This window comes from Clarias gariepinus, chromosome 28 (assembly GCF_024256425.1).
Source record: "Clarias gariepinus isolate MV-2021 ecotype Netherlands chromosome 28, CGAR_prim_01v2, whole genome shotgun sequence".
Taxonomy (NCBI): domain Eukaryota; kingdom Metazoa; phylum Chordata; class Actinopteri; order Siluriformes; family Clariidae; genus Clarias; species Clarias gariepinus.
In genome coordinates, this window is record NC_071127.1 from 4,665,148 (window position 1) to 4,681,129 (window position 15,982).

A 15,982-nucleotide genomic window follows, 5' to 3' on the forward strand; every position below is an offset into this window, starting at 1 on the left:
TTGTCCTCTAGATGGCAGTAGTGCTAAACGAGATATAAGAATAACAGGTTAGAACACGGTGGTGGAAGAGAGCCTACACCGTGGTAAAAAAAAAAAAAAAAAAAAGAACATTTTGAGTGTTGACAAATAAAGAGGCTACATGCCAGTTCATACATTTACTTCCAAGAGTGTTTATTCAACAAACACAACAGTAAGGAGAGCAGAAAGAGCACTTTTGGTTCTTTTAAATGAGAGATATAGTTGGTCATATATTATTTGGTCAGTTGTTGTTGATTGCATTTATATATGTACATAGTTGTTTATATTTTTGTTCTGAATATACAGTATGTTGTTTGTATGAAATGTCTGTATATTTGGAGTAGCAAAATAATTTCTCCCTGAGATTATTAAAGCATTTCTGATTCTAAATCTTTAGCAAGTCTAGTGACAAGTGTGTTCTGAGTGTGTTTTTAGTATCACTCTAGTATCACTATCACTCATTTAAATTGAAAGCTTTTTATATCTTGTATGTTAATACCTTTTGTACCCTTCTGTTATTGTATTTATCTTTTTTATTGTTAAACAAACCATATTCATCCCCCACACTTTTGAAAAGCTTTCTACGCCCCTGGACGGGCTAACTCTAGGTCCAACTGCTTCAATTGCAGCGCGAGCTTCAGGTCATTCAGTGACGGACCTACTACCACAGGATCTATGTGTGCGGGGTCCTTGAGTTCGACCTCAGCCTTCACTGTAGCTGAATCCTCGGACATACCGGACTGATATGCAACACCTGCCTCGGTAGGATCCATAAGAATGCGCTGTTTAATTAGCTCTGTCTGAAGCATTTGTTTAATCTCGCTTATTCGCGCTCTGTGGGACCAAATTGCTGTAAAAGTCAGCAAGCAACAATAAGTCATCCTTCCTGCACCTTTTAAACTGCTCCACTGAAGGACAAATAACAAACTGGTCTAAATTAAATTTGGTTGCCAGTGAGTGAGTGATCACTTCATCCCAATCTCAGTTTTTACAGTGCAGTAATTTACGCACAGTCCCTAACTCACACAGTACCCAGTGGGCACAAACTCGTGGAAACCACGTAAAGAAGACGTGTTTTCACCACGTGGAAAAGCCGGGTAATTTAGGCGTAAAAGGCAAGTCCAATTCCACGTGGATTTGACACATGGAATCCACGTGTTTTTTACCACTTGGAAAAGACATGGATATAAGCCCATGGAAAATACGTGTTGTGTTCAACGTAAATTCTGCAAAGTTCAAAATGTCTACAACATCAAGTGTAAAGCAGACACAAATTACATAAAAGTTGTAATAACCAATAATTTATTCATATTTCAAAACAAACAATACAAAATGCACATAAAAACTGGGTGTAGTGCATAATACTAAAATACCATAAAAATGTGAATACTAAAAGACTAATTAAACCAACAAAACATCTAAGAGAAGATAGAAAACTGTCTCAAACAGCAAAAGAAACAAAATTACAAAAACATTTACTTAACACTTAATAAATGACACTGCATCCAGCCTTTCTTTCCTCTTAGGTGCAAGGATTATTGGCAATGGTGCTGAGGGCAAAGGCTTCTGTAACATCATGCGCCTTTACTACACTGTCTGTCAAAGGACAAAAATGTTTAGTATAATTTAGATGCATGGACTTCAATTTATCAATACAATCATTGTTTTAATATAAAAAAAGACACAACCACAAGGCACTATTCAATTACTTACCAGTTATTAATTTGCACAGCGCTGTCAAATGATGTTTTATCCCCTCGTGATCCCTTCATGTTTAGTTGAAACATAAGTGAATTGGTAAGGAATCTAGAAGTAAACAAACTTATCTATTTATCTTCAAAGAAATAAATGGGTAGAGTAACCACATACTGTAAGTTACACTGAAAAGTTCCTACTTCTATTCTTAGAAATTCAATGGAACATATTCTGCAAGTGAATGTTAGTGTTCACTGTCAGAACTCCTCAGTGCATATAATATATTATACATGGTGATGGTGCTGCATTTATGACAAATTATACCTGTTCATCAAATACTAGCCTGTTTTTATGATTTTTGACAAATTAACGTTTGCAATTGCCTGTTATGCTTCGAATCCTACGTTAGCTACATACATAGATTCACAATCAAGCTAACCGCGTCGGTTAGAACCTACACTAACTGCCACAGAACATACTAGAATATTACTGCTTACCTCAGTGCTTACCCTGTAACATCACACACAATTGTTCTCTGTATGAAACACAATTGCCACGGGTACTTTGTAACTTCAGCAGACCACAAATTTAAACAAATTTCGAAGTTTCTAATTTCTTTTTATTAGCTATAAATGTTTCGCGCTTCCACTTAAAAAAACGGGATCCAGGAAAGGCTGATCACTGCGCATGCTCAGTACCACTCGCTAGACTGCAAAGTCACTCTGCGCAGCGACGCCTATGTGTCGCCTCTAATAGCACATCGGTGTTCTAAACTTCTTTTTAGTTTGCAAATCCAGTGTACGTTGTAGTCAGATGTGGCATTTAGGCGATCAGTAATACATTTTGAAAATGCCATTTTAGAACACATTTTGGCTCATGTGTTCAACTTTAGAACACATTGGACGCGTCATATGCGTCATTTTATTTTAGAGTGTGTTTTTTAATTAATGATTGTCACATTTATGTAAAAACATACAAAATATGCATTCAAAATTAGATCAAGCAACCATCAATAGGTGGTACGAAATTATTTTCCACGTGATATCCACGTGGAAATGCACGAAGAATAATGTAGAACTAAAACTCCATGTGGATTCCACATTAATTTAGAACAGGTTTTCCACGTGCCTAAAACCACGTGGAATCAACGTGGATATCAGGTGAAAATTGGTGGATCCACCACTTCACCAAATATCCACCAGAAATCCACGTGGATTACATGTGTTGTGCCCGCTGGGTAGGTCAGGTGCTGTCGCCACAGATCAGAATCCGGAGCGCATTTGAATATCCAAAGGACAACTTCAAACCAACTTCATCGGCCTCCAAATCTGATCTTATTTTTGGTGTCATTGGATAGAGCTTGAAAATACTTACAAGTAGAGCTGGGCGATATACCCTATAAATTTAATCTCAGATTTAAAAAAAAAAATTAATAAATTAAATGAATAAAACTAGAGGGTATAGGTTTTTTTTTTATTTAAACAAAACAATATAACCAAACATGAACAGCTTATTTTGACTAAAATACCACACCCACCCTAAAGACCCTCTTTAATGGGGCATTTGCAGCGGTTATAGGGAGGCACATCTTGAAAAGTTTGCCTCGTGTTGCTTTTCATGTTCTGAAAAATACATTTGGCTTGGAAGCTCATAACAGGGGTCGATTATTTTGAGCATATGAATAAATCCAGGCTTTTTAACTGTATATGGGCAAAATTGACTTTAGCGATATAACACACCACAACATCAGTAATATCTTTTCATCGAGGCTCCTGCTTATTACATGGGATACAGTGGGGAAACGAGGTTATTGTTTTTACCTGTCTTTAGGGGGTGTTGTTCTGCATCCTCAATAAACAAGCTACAGTTCCAAAATGCAGCCGCCAGGGTTCTCACTAGATCCAGAAAATATGAGCATATAACCTCAATATCATCATCCCTGCACTGGCTACCTGTTCAGTTAAGAATTAATTACAAAATAGTATTACTTACATACAAGCCTTTAAATAGTTTAGCTCCCCCATATCTAGCCAGTCTTTTAATACGCTACAATCAACCACGTTTCTTAAGATCACAAAACTCCGAACTTCTGGTAGTTCCCAGAATATCAAAATCTACAAAAGGGGGTAGGGCATTTTCATATTTAACCCCAAAGCTTTGAAATAGCCTTCCAGACAATGTGTGGAGCTCAGACACAGTTTCCCAGTTTAGACGCATCTCTATGGAACAAATGCTTTAACACACACCTGCACCACTGTCAGACAGTGTTGGGTGTAACACATTTACTTTTACATGTAAGGAGTAATCTAATGTGTTGGGTCTGCAATTTAAACACTCAGTTATTTAGTTACATTTTCAGATATGTAATTTGTTATTTTTAGACTATCAATTTCTATACAAAGATGCTTCCCGTGCCCTTGCCTGCGCCTGTCCCCAAAGGAGGTGCTACACAGTGACAAAGTCAGTAGACACAGAAATCACAAGTCGGGTGTCGTGATGGATGTTTTGAACAAATTCCCCATGATCAAGAACATTTTTGTTCAACTCAATACTCCAATACCGTCCAGTGCGCCTGTGGAGAGGCTTTTTAGCCTATGGAGTCTCGTCCTTACCTTACATAGAGGAACTGACTATCAGAGACAGGTTTTTAAAACCTGTTTGAAAGAGTAAACCAGACAGAACAATGGTGGGGTGAGTCTATGGAGTTAAAAAAACATTTCATAGTTTGCGTTTTGAAAACCTAGTCCTATATAGGCTATTTTGTTCTACTATAAGTTCTACAGGCATGTATTTTAAAAGCATATGTGTTCAAAAAGCCTATCACTTTAATTTAAAAGTGATGAATGTGTTTGTGTTCAGGAGTGGGATTTAGTGTTGGATTTTTTGCAACTTCAATCTCCATGTATGAAAAATCAGTCAGTCAGTTTGTACGTTAAAAGTTGTTTTTATTTCTGTCATTAACAAATCACTGAACATAGCATAAACATACTTGATCTTAATCCAGAGTTCAGACAACTTCCTGAACCCCACATACACACAAAAATGCAGGAATACCGTAGTGTTTATAATACATGCCCCCACACCAGTTAATTCCTACCACACACCATAAAGTATATAGCATATTACTATTATGTTAAATAAAATATATATTTCAACTTATATACAAAAGAGGATCAGATAAGGACACATAATTTAACATTTAGGCCTAGCTACCTGTAGTGTCATACTAAAAGACTCAGTGGGAATATTTACTAGACTAGCCACTTTTACATTTTCTTTTATGTAAGGCTGTACAATAAAGGACTGTAAATGGGGCGTTGTGTCTGTTATTACTGCTGTTAGTAGTTTACAGATTATAAGCAGACTTGGCTGTGTGATGAAGGTAGAGTAATTATAAAGGTCTTGACTAAAACAACATGCCCCAAGAAAATACATCAACACCTTCTGAGCCCAAGTGAATCACTCTGTGCTGTGAATCACTGCGTGTGTGTTTTTTCAGGCTGATGATTAGGTAAATGAAACTGGAGCAGCTACACTTGGCACTGGTTCACAATTTGACAATGGGCATTATGGAGGAACACACACACACACACACACACACACACACACATTGTACTGCATATTAAACTGAATGAAGTGACTTGACTTTGAATAAAAGTTTGTTTTACGAAAACTATTGCATTTCCCCAGGTCTTTGTATGTGCTTGCTTTTTTCTCACTCTTTTAAGCATTATACCTTAAAGTACCAGAAAATTATTTCACACCCAAATAAGCTCTTATCATATCAGGACAGATCAATAAAAGTTCACTGGAAGTTCAGTGATGATCAGAGCGCATTTCTATATTTCTTTAAAATATATTTGACTGAAGCAGTTACTCAAAATAATGCATGTAGTGTATATTAAAGTAAAAAAGGTGGCACTGATCCTATAGCGGGTATGATCAACAGATTCTACAAGATGTAGGAAAGATTTCTTTGAGATTCTGGTCCATTCTCATGCTGGAATAAGACATTAGAAGACACTAAACCTCAAGGTGTTTGTCTAGGCTCGCGGTGTATTATCCAGAGATCAGAGGTTGTTATATATTCAGAGTAGAATTGTGTGCAGTCTGATTCACTGTGCCTGATGAATACTCACCACGTCTCTGACTCTGTTTAATTAGTTATAAATAAATGACTGTGTTTCCCAACATAGAAATGCAGGAATACTGGAGTCTTCATCTCACACACAGATGTTCACTAAACTCTGAAAACAAAATAAAAACATCTGAATAAATAATTATAAACTTGACTTCATCTCTGCTCCAGGAGAAACATTTCCTGTATATAATTTCATTCAACATTTATTCCTACATATACAATATCTGTGTTAGAACATTTTATTTAGAACAAATGAGAACTTCCACAAGTTCTAACAGGAAAGTGGGCAGACGTTTATCATCACATCACTGCTCTTATACAATCACAGGCTTTAGAGATTTTTATAAAGTAACTCACACTGCTGTGTGTTTTATCTCCTGTTCTACATGTATATTTAAGTGCAGACTTTAAGAAGAAGTGAAGTTGAATTTTACAGGAATGACAGAAGACACGGTGAGGAGGTGGAGAGCTGGAAGGAGTGTCAGTAACTTATTAAATCAAATACAGAAACAGAAAAGCTGAGATTATCTTATTTAGACAGAAGCAGCAGTATGAAGTCAGAGATAGCAGGGTGTCACAAGGAGACCAGCTGTTCATTTACAATCACTCTCATGCACTCAGATGGGATTTTTTGTAAACTCCGTCTGACTCCCTGTCTTCTGATTTCACATGAAGTTTAATTAACACCAAACAGCAATAAAGATAATTGTTGTTTAAAAAGTCTGAATAAATAAAATAAAGTGAACTTTTAACTCAATAATCTAATGTACAACATAATGCTAATCAGTCTTTTAATATGTTTGTGTTTGTATAAAAAGATCATTACTTACTTCAGTGTCTTTAGTTTATAATGTTTATCATCCTTAAGGGCAGAGAGACACTTCACTCCAGAGTCTCCTAGATTATTTTCAGACAGATTCAGTACTCGCAGGTGTGAGGGGTTTGATCTCAGAGCTGAAGTAAGAGCAGCACAGCCTTCATCTGAGACACCACAACCACACAACCTGCAGAGACACAAAGACAGACACTTCACTCTCTTATTATATAAACATCAAAACATACTGTGTGTTTAAATTTGGGCATTTGATGGACATTATTTTAATGTAATCAGTAAATAACTACAGTAGTGTAACTACTCTGGTCTGCTCAAAAGGACTTCAAACAGATATCCACAGACATTTATTTCTTTCACACAGATCATAAAACGCTGATGGAACAACGTGAAAACTAAATTAAACAAATTCAATATTTCAGATTTACATTCATCACAATAATAAACACAGATTGCACTTTCCGTATGTAATGAGGCAGTAACAGCTTCACAAATAATATTTACCGTGTGCGTCTGTTGACCAGTAGTAGAATTATATTGCAATTGCAGGTAAACATTTGTTCCTTTATCGTTGTTCTTTCATATTTCTCTGACTTCTCCCGTAACTTTTCTCTCCCGCTACTGTTTACGTACACTTCCAGGTCGCGCTATCACGTGACTCGTACAGGTATAAATTTTATCTACAGCACAGGTAATTTTACAAACACTTTTAATTACAATGCCAAATTACCTATTGCCTTAAATAATTGTGCAATAATTAAACAAATTAACAAAAGAAAATCTCACAGCTTATTCACTTCTTTCTACTGTATCTTACATACAACCATTATAGTACCAACTACAAGTAGTGATCATGCCCTGTGATCTCTCACACACACACCTACTGATGGTGTTCTCTACTTTAGCTCTGTGTTACTATATAAATGGATTTGAGTCTGTGTTTTTATTCATAGACATTCTGTATTTATGACAAAATGTGAGAAAGAACTAATGAGTGAAAGCTCATGAGTTTAATACTGCTTGTCCATTTGTCTGTTTCTGAAACACAGATCTGGCAACCCTGTTCATAGCACATAGACACAGATGCACTGAAATAACAGAACAAATTTTCATCTCTGAGAGTGTCACTGCTGCTTTTAAACCCTGCAGCTCACATTCAAGCATAAGCACAAAAAATAATAATAACAAAAATAACTAAAAGGGGATTTTTTAGTTAGTAAATAACTCAGGTAATCAATAGATTTAAATAGTTGATTTTGGTTGATTAAGAATGTCTTAGTTTTGTTGTTAATTGTTGTTTTGCATTTTATATGAAATTTCTTTAGACAGTGGAGTAGTGATGGGAAGTTTGGATCATTTTAGTGACTCAGTTCTTTGAGTCTCGTTCATCAAAATGGACAAATTTCTTTTTTTTAATCATTTAGTTCATTTCATTCTCTTGCTCAAAAATAAAATAAAATGTTACATTTTCAATGAACAGACCCCAAATACACTAATTTTGGCTAGAGTTCCAATAATGCAATTAGCTAAGGACATATTATGATAAACATAATGAGCAGCTCACCTCTCATATCTTCTGGTCTGAATCGTTTGTTCTTTTACGCTTTTAGCCTCTATGGGAGTTGCGTGACCAAATACTGAACGATTCGGATTAGAAGTCTCATGAGAAGAACCGCTCAATTGTGTTTTCTGTCTAATGCACTGCATAGTGTCTATGGGAGTCACGTGACAAAAGAACAAATGATTCGGACCAAGAATTTGAGGTAACTACTCATTTCTGTTTCCTTCCTACAGAGTTTTGCAATGCTTTGCGCATGTGCAGTAGGAAAATAAACAAATCACACTCTGACACTACTCGTTCTTCTGAGTCACATTAAAGAATTGTTAAAAAAAGAAAAAAATATTCACAGTTTGATATGGATGAAGCACATGGGACAGTTACTTCAAGATGGCTAGCAGGTAAGATAATCTCTTTATATTTTTTCAGTTAAATATGAAATAATCTATTGTCAAAATATTAACAGGGCATTTTGATTCTCATTACCAAAACAGAAGGTTTTCTACATTTTGAAAATTAGATTTAATTTTTTTTATGAAAATGTACTTTAATAAATATGCACTGAGGAAAAAAAATAGTTAAGCCATCATGGCTTCTCTATAGTTAGCAAAACATCCTGAGGCACTTCCTCCTCCACAACACCATTCTCATACACTGCAACGTTTAAGGCCAGTTGCGGTAATAAAAACTTGTATATCTTAAATATAAGGCGAGAATTTAAGCATATTGTGTATGATTTTTAAATATCTCTTATGAATTTAATATGAATTTAAAATATACTAACTGCTGATATTTTGCTTTATGATTTGTTTCATTGCAGACACTCAGCAAGTGAGAAAAAGCTTTAACAAAGGCCAGATTGACAAAGTTCAGGGAAGAATTGTACAGCAACCAAGAACTGCTCGAGGAGTACAGAAGGAAGACAACCTACGGTGTTACAGTTGGTACCCAATCGGAATGTTGCTTTTACCGCTGAGTGGTGCTATATAACTATAGACTTACACCTCAGGCCTTAGTTCATTCTCTCAAGAATTAATAAGCCGCAGCTCCTTTAGAGCTGCACGTGGTTCCGGATAAAATCAAGTGAAATATTGTAGTTCAAAGAAACAAATTCATAACCACAGTACTAAAATTACAGTACAATTCAAATTCAAATAAAATTAAATCTTATTAGAATCAAATTTAAATAAAGTAAACGTTAACACAGCGAGCCTTTAGATTTTATCATGTGTAATTAGAAAAACTACTGTACGCATTTAGGGTTTTGTGTCATCTTATATTTTCTGTTCTTTAAATTTGTAGTAGATTTATTAACTGAAATAAATGAGCAGAAAATTAAAACATTGCCAGGACGTACTACTGCGTAAGCAGATATCGATGTCATTCAGCCCCGCTTGTGTTTTTGCGTTATAATAAGAATGAAATGCAGTAGGCTGTTAATGACCCCCATTGCGAGGATTAATAGTGTATAGCTGGAAAATAGACTCTGGGTGTGCATTAGAAAAAGTTTGCCAGATAAATGTTCAAAAACAAAATAATAAAACTATATAAGCTACATAGCCTTTATAAGACTCCACTTTTATTTAAGCGCACTCACAATTACGCAAAAACGTTATAATTTTGTAAAATAATGAAAGCAAAAAGGTGCGCTATTCTGTATTGTTTTCGCCCAAAGACTGGTTTGTTGTGTTTCGTTTATGTTTTAGTTTTTTTTGAAGGGAAACTTTAAGTCCCAGACTGCACCTCGATCAGGTGAGGGAAGCACTCATCTGAATCGAGGCAGGTAATTTAGTTTATTATAAATAGCCTGACTGAAGCTCAGTCTAGCTTTTGTTGTTGTAATTATATTTATGGTTTATGTCGGGTCTGTTTTTGTTAAGCTGTACATTAAAGCTTCAAAGGTGCTCTAAAAGAAGGAGCTTCACTTTTGTGTTGTTTTAAGTTAAATAAAAACCTTTATTGAACTGCCAGCTCACCTCTTGCAGTTATGCCACCAAACACTCACGATGACTGAGGTACCGTGACAGAAAGCTAGACCGTCAAAGTGGCATAGCGGAGGTCTCTCCCCTAGATGTTTTTTGGGGGGGAGCTATTACCATCTCGCCCGAGCTGGCGGAATGGCTGGACGGCAGCGAGGGGGAAGGAGAGAGAGAGCGGTGGCAGAGTTGGGAAGGCTGCAGGCTCGCCGAACTGGCGGACTTGCTGGAAGACAACAAGGTGTAGAGAGAGATAAAGGCGCGGCAGAGCTGGGAAGGCTGCAGGCTCGCCATTCGGTGGACGCCGTTTCAAGGTGAGGCAGCGGGGAGATACAAGGTCCCAAGCACCGACGAAGAGGCATGGGCCGAGGAGGTCTGGCATGACGGTGGCAAGGAAGTAACGGGAGATGTCTACACGTTTTTGCCGCAGCAAAACGAGGAGCGCATTTGTGACCTGCGGGAGCAGGTGGTGCAGCTCCAAAAGCTGCTCGTCCAGGTTCAGGAGAGTCACGCTGTAGTCCCGGATGTTCTCCCTCTCTCTGATCTGGACGACGCGCTCCCGCCGCCTGTGGTCGGCTTTGAGGACATCACTTCAGCCCCGCTGCCTTTAAGCTCCGCAAGCGTTGCGTCAACCTTGCCGCCTCTGCCCGACGTGGAGGACTACGCACTTCGCTGCTGCACGGCGACAAGGACGCGTTTCCTCCACCACCGCCGCCCCTCTTTCTCATTGAGGACGACGCGCCGCCGCTGAACGGTGAGGACGACACGCTACCTCCGCCCCTGCTCGAAAGCAAAGGTGGTGAGTCGTGGAGCGACTGGAAGAGCATCGTCCTCAGCCGCCGCCCCGCTCAGCGGACATCGCTTCAGCTCCTCAGCCGCCGCCCCGCTCAGCGGACGTCGCTTCAGCTCCTCAGCCACCGCCCCACTCAGCGGACGTCGCTTCAGCTCCTCAGCCGCCGCCCCGCTTAGCGGATGTCGCTTCACTTTTACTTTTGTGTTGTGTTTTAAGTTAAATAAAAACCTTTATTGAACCGCCAGCTCGCCTCCTGCAGCCACCAAAACACTCATGCCGACTGAGGAACCGTGACAGAATGTATAGGTGAGAACAGCTGATTTACACCTGGGGAGGGCGAATAATTTGCATTTGAATGTTGTCTGACTCTGTAAAGCACACACAGTAACACTTAAAGAACAACAACCCAGAATAAATAGGAATAAGATTCCCCAATTATACTGCATAAATATTATTTAGATTAGCTCTGGAAAACTTTATGCGTGCGGTTGAGCGCTGATTAGACTATGTAGGAAATTAAAGAGGAGAAAGTAAACAACAATAGCCCACGTTTAGAAAAGCATTTTTATTTAGACTATAAAAAATCCTGCATCTATTTTTAGGTGTGCCAGCTGTCACTTTTTAGTTAGAAGTTTTCAATACAAATCTTATAATGCCCACATGACATCAAACATTCCCCTTGTTAATATTCGAACTATTTATTTTAACTATTTAAACCATTAAACTATTTATTTTTACTATTTTAGCTATTACTGTTTCATTTACTTCAAAATAACATTAAAATAAAAACAATAAAACTGTTTAAAATATTGTTGATTACATTTGGGCTGTTAAAAATGATGTCCTCAAAAATGTAACAGATGAGGACTCGTATCCATCAATCTGATATACAGTATGCTAGAGAAACTTCCAGGTGGAAAGACACTGCTTTAAGTAGTTTAAAGACAAGAAAATGTTTAAAACAAACATCAACAGCCTCCACCAAAGAGCCTGGAATGCAAACTACAGGATGCGTCACACAGCCGCGATATATTCTACTATAAGCGTATTATACCAAAGAAGACCAGTTAGAAATACCCAAAATAAAATACCTCAGCTGTTTTTACCATTACAGAGACATCACAGCCAGCAGTGATTTTCAGAAATTCTTTACAAGGTGAGGCTGCGTTGGGCCGGTGTTACAGTAGGTGGACAGGCAGTATGCGACTTTTACCGTCGCCGCGCACGACAACTACATTTGGGTTTGTGCGTTTGCTGGCTTTTACCGCTGCGTGGCGCTATATAACTACAGACTGACGCCTCAGGCCTTAGTTCGTTCTCTCCAGGATTAATGAGTCGCAGCTCGGCTATAGTCGCATGTAGTTGCAGATAAAATCAAGTGAACCATTGTAATTAAACGAATTCATAATCACAGTATTAACATTACAGTACAAATTTATAATTACAATTATTTAAAAAATATTTTTAGGATTGAATTTAAGCAACGTAAACGTTAACACACTAAGCCTTTAGATTTTATGTGTAATTAGAAAAGCTACACGTGTAGGGTCTTGCGTCATCTTTTATTTTGTGTTCTTTAAATTTGTAGTAGATTTATTAACTGAAATAAATTAAACTAAATGCCCATAAAATTAAAACACTGTCAGATTAATGTGCAAAAACTATATAGTAAAACTATATAAGCTACACAGCCTTTATAAGACTCTAATTTTATTTAGGTGCGCTCACAATGACGAAAAAACTTTATGATTTTGTTAAATGAAGAAAGTAAACAGGGTGCGCTATTCTGTATTGTTTTCAGTGAACTTGAGCGCGTCAGAAAATGAGCCGAGACTCCGTGTATACTCACCTCACAGACGTGAAAAATATATACTTATAGAAACCGAAATGTCTGGCTTTTATATAAACTAATGGAAAACAAATTATTAGATTATGTAATTCGTATGTAAAGTGAATTGTAGGCGCGTTCACTTGTGCGCAGACGACTAGATGACATTATCACCATCAGCACAGCCGAAACCAAAGAAATCACTGATTTATTAATTAATTATTGAAATGGTCAGAGTGAGTTTCATTGCTGTTTTTCCCGAAGCATTCATAAACATTGCTCTACTTCTGCCGGTGCGCTCTGGAAAACTTTACGCGCGCTGATGCAGGATCACATACACATACATACACACACAGGTACATCTGTATGAATAAATTGTTTAAATGTATGTATCTCATTGCTGTGCTGTTTGGGGAGGGACGTGCTAATGACGATTTGGTCTGCTGTGTGTGTGTGTGTGTGTGAGAGAGAGAGAGAGAGAGAGTGAGTGTGTGTTTGTGTGTGTCAACTTATCAATGAATTATTAAAATGGCCAGTCAATTTCCCCGACGCATTCATAATAATTAGTCTACTTCTGCCGGTGCGGTGTTTTCTTCTCCCCACCCCGTTAAACGTCGTATTCAGACGCTCGCCAGCGAGAGGTTGTGTGCGCGCGGTCCACTACAAAGCAAACATATGTTAATATATAATAAAGCAGCTCACACCGGCGTGCGTTTTGCACAGCTCCGCAAAGACAGCGCTATTTAACACGTATAGATGTGTGTTTGTCGTATTTCTGGGAAAGAGAAATCTCTTATAAATCTCTCGATTCGACGTGAAAGAGCGCACGCGCGCCATGTTCTCTTTGCTGTTTGAGTTCAGCTTCGTGTAGATTCATGCCACGAGTCATTTTATCATACAAACATTATTACGTTGTGCTCGGACCATAAGCGTCTGTGGATTCCAAAATTGACATTTTTACCGTTTTTTAATCACTGGAATAGAAGAGATAGAAAGTTTCCTTATTATAACAAGCCTTATATTGTTTTATATAGTTTTTTCAAATGTGTAAAGGTGAGAACAGCTGATTCACACCTGGGGAGGGTGATTTGTTTGCATTTGAATGTGTCTGCTGTGTGTGTGTGTGAGAGAGAGAGAGAGAGAGAGAGAGAAAGAGAGAGAGGTGTCGAGAGGTCTTACATACTCATGAAAAGTCGTAGATTATTTACTGAAACATACTGTAGGCTCTGCTGAAAAACGTTGGGCACATCAGTCACTTTACCCCAAATAAAAATCTAAGTTGCTCCGGATAAGAGCGTCTACCAAATGCCTAAATGTAAAAGGAGGTAAAATGAATAAACCGAGATGCGTGTTTCTTAGCCCCGCCACCGTGAACACAGCGTATTCAGAGAAAAGCGCCCCTGCGAGAGGTTGTGCTCAGACCACTCAGCTCCTGCAGATTCTAAAATTGACATTGTTACCGTTTTTTAATCGCTGGAATGGAAGAGATAGAAAGTTTCCTCATCATAACATGCCTTGTTCCGGTTTTTAATCACTCTATACACAACCCGTGATTTTTATGCTATTTTAGAGATGGGAAATACAAATTAAATATTTTTTGTTATTTTCATTTTCTATAAAATATTAACTTTCAATATTTTATAAAAAATACCAAAGAAACTTATTGTGTATAGAGTGATTACAACCATTACAATTTATGTTCTGATAAGAAAATCTTCATTTTTCTATTTCAGTAAAACAGTAATAATGTCAATTTTAGAATCTAGAATCCAGAAGATAAAATTTGCACAAATTTAAAAAGAGATTTTTACGTGTAATTAGAAAAGCTACACGTGTAGGGTCTTGTGTCATCTTATATTTTATGTTCTTTAAATTTGTAGTAGATTTATTAACTGAAATAAATGAAAATAAACGACCATAAAATTAAAACATTGTCAGATTAATGTGCAAAAACTATATAGTAAAACAATATAAGCTACATAGCCTTTATAAGACTTTAATTTTATTAGGTGCGCTCACAATGACAAATAATTGTGTATAGAGTGATTACAACCAATACAATTTATGTTATGATAAAGAAAATCTCCATTTCTTCTATTCCAGTAAAACAGTAATAATGTCAATCTTAGAATCTAAAATCCAGAAGATAAAATTTGCAGAAATTTAAAAAGAGACCTGAATCACTGCAGGTCTTCAAAATCCAGGTCTTAAAGTGGGGAGGGGTGCATTTAATTTATCTGAATGTATAGGTGAGAACAGCTGATTCACACCTGGGGAGGGTGAATAATTTGCATTTGAACGTTGCCTGCCATTATTAAGCACACACAGTAACACTAACATCCCAGGACAAATAGGAATAAGAGCCCCTGATTAAACGGCATAGATATTATTAAATATTACAACAAAATTCCTCCGCGCTCGGGAAAACTTTATGCGTGCGAGAGGAGGAGATAAACAACAATGGCCCACGTTTAGCGTGTCAGAAAATGAACCGAAACTCTGTGTATACGTGAATTATTAAAATGGTCAGGGTGAGTCTCCTTGCTGTTTTTTCCCCAACGCATTTTTTTTACTTTATGCCTGCAGCTGAGCGCTGATTAGATTACGAAGTTAAAGACGTGGATCACGATATGTCACGGCGTGCGCCTATGATGGGCGTGCGCCCAAATATACTATCGCTTCTCGCTCACTCCGTAGGCTCCCTAGATAGGCGGCAGGTATGTAAAGGGACGGAGCCGCCTATTCGGGCCGGCGGCGATAATTAACCTTAAGATCTCAGGCTCCGCATTATAAAGGCAAGGCGCGGAGTTGAGTCCGGGAAGTACGTGATGCGGTGAAGCAGGACAGAGTGGCATGCGAGCGGGGCAATGTGACGCGGTCCAGGGACTTCAAACAGGACACTGGAAGTCCACCCTTTGATCCTCGCGCTCTCGCGGCGCCTTCACTCCGTGCAGGCGGGCTGCCTCCGCGTGCTCCGTTGTGCACCTCTGCCCACTGCCACCAAATTAAATTAACAAATATTGTAAAATAAACAACAATTGCCCACGTTTAGAAATTCTTTACAAGGCTGCCTTGGACTGGTGTTATGCGCAGAGCGCCGGGGGATGTAGCCTACTGAAGCTCAAATTTCCGAAAACTACA

At 38.0% G+C, this 15,982-nt stretch overlaps 1 protein-coding gene and 1 long non-coding RNA gene across 2 annotated transcripts in view; both read right to left on the reverse strand.

Annotated features, from left to right (window-relative positions):
* Window positions 1-1,303: 1,303 nt before the first annotated feature.
* LOC128515930 (uncharacterized) lies at window positions 1,304-2,940 on the reverse strand. The gene is made up of 3 exons (XR_008356719.1): window positions 2,211-2,940; window positions 1,732-1,824; window positions 1,304-1,614 (listed from the first exon to the last, which is right to left on the reverse strand). It is a non-coding gene; the product is annotated as an uncharacterized LOC128515930 (long non-coding RNA).
* A 1,713-nt stretch (window positions 2,941-4,653) lies between these two features.
* LOC128515923 (NLR family CARD domain-containing protein 3-like) overlaps window positions 4,654-15,982 on the reverse strand; it is a 64,066-nt gene continuing 52,737 nt past the window's right edge. Inside the window, exons 10-11 of the mRNA XM_053490184.1 lie at window positions 6,685-6,858; window positions 4,654-5,960 (exon numbers count right to left, since the gene is read on the reverse strand). Coding sequence (XP_053346159.1) covers window positions 5,954-5,960; window positions 6,685-6,858 — 181 coding nt within the window. The 3' untranslated portion in view covers window positions 4,654-5,953. The remainder of the gene's footprint in view (window positions 5,961-6,684; window positions 6,859-15,982) is intronic.